At 41.8% G+C, this 4,625-nt stretch overlaps 1 protein-coding gene across 1 annotated transcript; it reads right to left on the bottom strand.

Annotated features, from left to right (window-relative positions):
- Positions 1–686: 686 nt before the first annotated feature.
- On the bottom strand, positions 687–3,974 carry LOC115923802. The gene is made up of 2 exons (XM_030985134.1): positions 1,907–3,974; positions 687–823 (listed from the first exon to the last, which is right to left on the bottom strand). Exons 1-2 carry the CDS (start codon positions 3,729–3,731, stop codon positions 687–689), a joined length of 1,962 nt encoding a protein of 653 aa, XP_030840994.1. The 5' UTR covers positions 3,732–3,974.
- Positions 3,975–4,625: the final 651 nt, after the last annotated feature.

Raw genomic sequence — 4,625 nt, 5'->3', positions numbered from 1 at the left:
ACAAGGATAATCACCTGTTGAGGGCCTCTGCGAATAATCAAAGTGAAGGATAAACTAATGGAAACTTCGACCTGCGCGCATTCGAAATGATGCCTCCGTCATAGAGCAAGTTTACAAACCAAAACAGAAGAATTTTTCAAATTCGAATTTCATTGTAATCCATTAACAGGTTCTCAGAATATCGTGATTACAAGCAATTTCTCATATACATATATGACCCTTTGATCTTTGACCTCATGACCCTAAATCTACTCAGTTCATTGGCTCTGCAAGATGTCCTGAATTAAATAGTAATCCATCTGTCAGTTCTAATGATAAGCTGTTTTTGCATACATAATGAGCCCATGACATTTGACCTTTGACCTCATGACCCATAAATCTACTCAGTTCATTGGCTCTGCAAGATACATACATGACCTAAGTTTGGCAGGAATCCATCAATCGGTTCTTGAGATAACGCGATCACGAGCTGTTTTTCATACATAATGAGCCCTGTGACCTTTGACTTTGACCTGTGACCCCAAAATCTTATCAGTCCATCGGCTCTGCAAGATACATACATGACCAAAGTTTGGCAGGAATCCATCAATCGGTTCTTCAGATAACGCGATCACGAGAACGGGACGGACGGACGGACGGACGGACAACCCGAAAACATAATGCCTCCGGCTACTTCGTAACGGAGCCTAACAAAGGATATAACAAAGTAATTCATTCACACCTTCATTTTCTTTGTCTGACATCTCATCCATCAAAACAGCATCATCGGGCCTGTTCACTTCGTTGTCAGGATCATCATCAACATCTGGATCTATGTTGCATTCTGAAAAACAAAAAACAAACACAGATTTAACAAGAGCAGGTGAAAAATAACATACATGTACATTATAATCTTTGCAAGGGTAAGTTCATAGCAGACAGCTGTGGATAGTCATCCCTGTTTTGCTTTTCATGTAAACAGCACAGCTGGTACCACAACTACTCTTCAATACAAAGTGTATTTAGAGAGACAATTCTGCAAGTGTCATCATTTTTTTAAAACACATGAGTATCCAAAATATATCAAATATGCAAATTAGCTCATTAATGTCATGATTATGCAAATAATGCAATGAAAAGCATCACACAACATCTTGGCACCTCAGTCTGTCACCCTACCAGGTTTCAAATGAATCAGGTATAGCGTTTAGCCTGCAGAGCATTTTTTTTAAGGTTAACCTAAATTGCATTGCAAATAAGCTAATTGAAATTCATGAATATGCAAATAATACAGCTCAAAGCAACACATGATATTGTGGCACCTCACTCTATCACCCTACCAAGTTAGAAGTAAATCGGGCATAGCGTTTAACCTGCGGATCATCCTACCAAGTTTTGGAGTAAATCAAGCATAGCGTTTAGCCTGCGGAGCATTTTTAGAAGGGTTAACCGAAAACGTTAACCGAATCGGTTAATGGAAAGACGGACATAGATAATTTGGATTAGTATGTGCCACCATGAACGTTCAGTAAGGCGACACAAAAATCAAATCACATATTCAAGTATTTGAAATGTTGGCAGCTTCCCATATATTGTATCTCGGATCAATTCTTATTAAAAACTGGAGGTACTAATGAAGACATCCCAGTTTGCTTACCAAAAGCATGGAACTTCACAAACTGAAGGATATAGCAAGCATACAAAACTAAGGAAATTATACAATATAAAAACTGTGTTGTATGAGAGTGAAATGAATGATTGAGATGTAACATAAAAGTTTTCTGGCCTAATGTAATCTCAAACTAGAAACCGTTATGATCTCACTAACCAATCAGATATCACTTTAGATAAAAGTAGAAGGAAATGAAAATGGTATGGCATATTCTTAGCCATTCTATCTAGCACAAAACATAAAAAATAGTCATACCTTCATCTGCATCTACACGAACATCATCCAACGTCTTTCCTGCCATTGCCTTTAGGTCTCCCTTCTCCATGCTGAAGAGTACTTTAGAAATCTTTGCTACTTGCAGTGACGCATCTGGCAGGCGGTAGTAGGCTCTGTGGGTTCTTATGTCATGGCCCATGAAGGTGGCTAAAATGTCCACTTCATTATCCTTCAAATTCATGATCTGAGAGCTGATAGCAATGTGCTTCCTGAGTTTTGTCAATCTAAGCTGATCTGGATACTTTGCTCCACACTTTTGGGCATGATTTCGCACTGTATCAGTTGCTCTCAAGTGGCCTCTTCCATCGGGGTTTGCAAACAAGTAGGGATTTCCATCATTGACTACTTGTGACCTTTTCTCCATCAACAAGTCAATGCTGCCTTTCATGTCATCTGTTAGCAAAACGGGTACAGTGTTATTGCATTTCCCATTAATCTCCACCCTCCATACCACATTGCACAACGCCTTTTCCCATTTGGTTAGGCCTTCACCAAATATTCCACCTTCTCCTTTTGTGATACACTTGTAATCACTGAGGGGCATCTTTGAAACTTCTCCCGGACGCTTCCTGTTGAAAACACACACCTGGGTCAGGGTAACCTCAGCCAACTGTTTCCATCTGTCAAGGGTCTCATCACTACTGCAGCTGTTCAGCTTCTGTTTTCCCTCTTTTGTTTCTTTTCTCACATAATTGGACAGTGCAACAACATCTGTTGTCAAAGGAAGCAGCCTTGATGTATTTCTCTTGTTTACTTTTAATGTACGCAGTGCATGTGTGCTTACTTCTGCTTCCCACTTGAGAGTATATGATTTGATGAACTGTTTGCATTTCTTTTCCAAACCAGCATCTGCTTGCAACAGAGCATTTCCCATAAGGACTTTGGCAGCCGTCACCAGTGTATATCCGACTTTCAGTGCCAGGCTAGGTGTTGTGTACAAATGTGTATCCTCATTAAATCCTGCAGCCTTCCTAGTTGCAGCTATGACCTCATTAAATTTGGTAGGACAAATCAAATCTACTAATGAAGCCGATGGGTGATCATTCAATTTTCTGTACTCACGAACCAGTCGTGCAAGTTCACGCAATTTTTGCCGTATATATGAATACTGGTCTTTGTCATGCCCATGCTTCAATGTCAGCCTCTCTGCTACTTGCTGCATTAATCTATCTGATTTCACAACTCTCAATATTTCATCATCGACTCCCATTGATAATATCATGTGCACCTTTGGGCTTACTCCTGATGGGCCTGGAAGCATCATTCTACCAGTTTGAACATGTAAGGTTCTTTTTTTCTTCTTGGGTGGTTCACAGGTCTCATCCTCATCCTCAACATCTGGTCGCAATTTACATCTATGAACATGCCTGTACAAATCATCCTTGGAATAGAAAGCATAACAATGACTACATGGCAAATATTCTTCTGGATCCACATCATATTTCGGTCTGTATGCAACAATCAAGGTACCTTTATTTTCTTGAAGGACTTTGACATTGTGACGATAGTTTCCGTAATTTCTCATTTTAGCTAGCAAGTTTGCCTTTTCTTTCATGTCTTTAGTTGCAATCCATTGCTGAACCTCAGTCTCGTTGACATGTTGTGGTGTAAGCAGATGCCTCGGCAGTTTCTTTTGTGGTTGACTACAAAATTTACAGTACTGAGGTTTGTCCCACTTTCTACAGTTGTTGTTTGAAGTGGTCATCACATTAATACTGCAACTGGAGCTTGAGACTTTTGCACTTTGAACACTTGCAGAGGCATGGGCAGGTGAGGTATTAGGTACTGAATGGTCAACAGGCATGGCTTCACTCTCCTTATTATCACTGACAGAAACTGCCACAGAGTTACTTTGACGTCCACGTACAAACCGAAATGGAATGAAATCAGCCTCATCACTGCTACTACCTTCTGGATCAGATTCGGCTTCATAATCACTATCGGAATCATCTCCAGATGGTTCAGATGCGACAGGAGTGTCGTCATCTCCAGATGGTTCAGATGCGACAGGAGTGTCGTCATCTCCAGATGGTTCAGATGCGACAGGAGTGTCGTCATCTCCAGATGGTTCAGATGCGACAGGAGTGTTGTCATCTCCAGATGGTTCAGATGCGACAGGAGTGACGTCATCTCCAGATGGTTCAGATGCGACAGGAGTGTCGCCATCTCCAGATGGTTCAGATGCGATAGGAGTGTCGTCATCTCCAGATGGTTCAGATGCGACAGGAGTGTCGTCATCTCCAGATGGTTCAGATGCGACAGGAGTGTCGTCATCTCCAGATGGTTCAGATGCGACAGGAGTGTCGTCATCTCCAGATGGTTCAGATGCGACAGGAGTGTCGTCATCTCCAGATGGTTCAGATGCGACAGGAGTGTTGTCATCTCCAGATGGTTCAGATGCGACAGGAGTGTTGTCATCTCCAGATGGTTCAGATGCGACAGGAGTGTCGTCATCTCCAGATGGTTCAGATGCGACAGGAGTGTCGTCATCTCCAGATGGTTCAGATGCGACAGGAGTGTTGTCATCTCCAGATGGTTCAGATGCGACAGGAGTGTTGTCATCTCCAGATGGTTCAGATGCGACAGGAGTGTCGTCATCACCGGTCCAGTGAACATTTGAGCCAGATGGTGCAGCATCCAGAACTCCCACCTGAAATTATCGGAAACGGAAACAATTCATGAGTTTAGAAATTAAGAA

Source organism: Strongylocentrotus purpuratus, unplaced genomic scaffold (assembly GCF_000002235.5).
Source record: "Strongylocentrotus purpuratus isolate Spur 01 unplaced genomic scaffold, Spur_5.0 spur5_scaffold_14, whole genome shotgun sequence".
NCBI classification, from domain to species: domain Eukaryota; kingdom Metazoa; phylum Echinodermata; class Echinoidea; order Camarodonta; family Strongylocentrotidae; genus Strongylocentrotus; species Strongylocentrotus purpuratus.
This window is presented reverse-complemented; position numbering and strand designations above follow the sequence as displayed.

Coding starts and splice junctions, on each gene's coding strand:
- LOC115923802 (XM_030985134.1), bottom strand. CDS start 3,731: ATGCCTGTTGACCATTCAGTACCTAATACCTCACCTGCCCATGCCTCT. Junction 824..1,906: donor TCGTGTAGATGCAGATGAAG/GTATGACTATTT, acceptor TTTGTTTTTCAG/AATGCAACATAGATCCAGAT.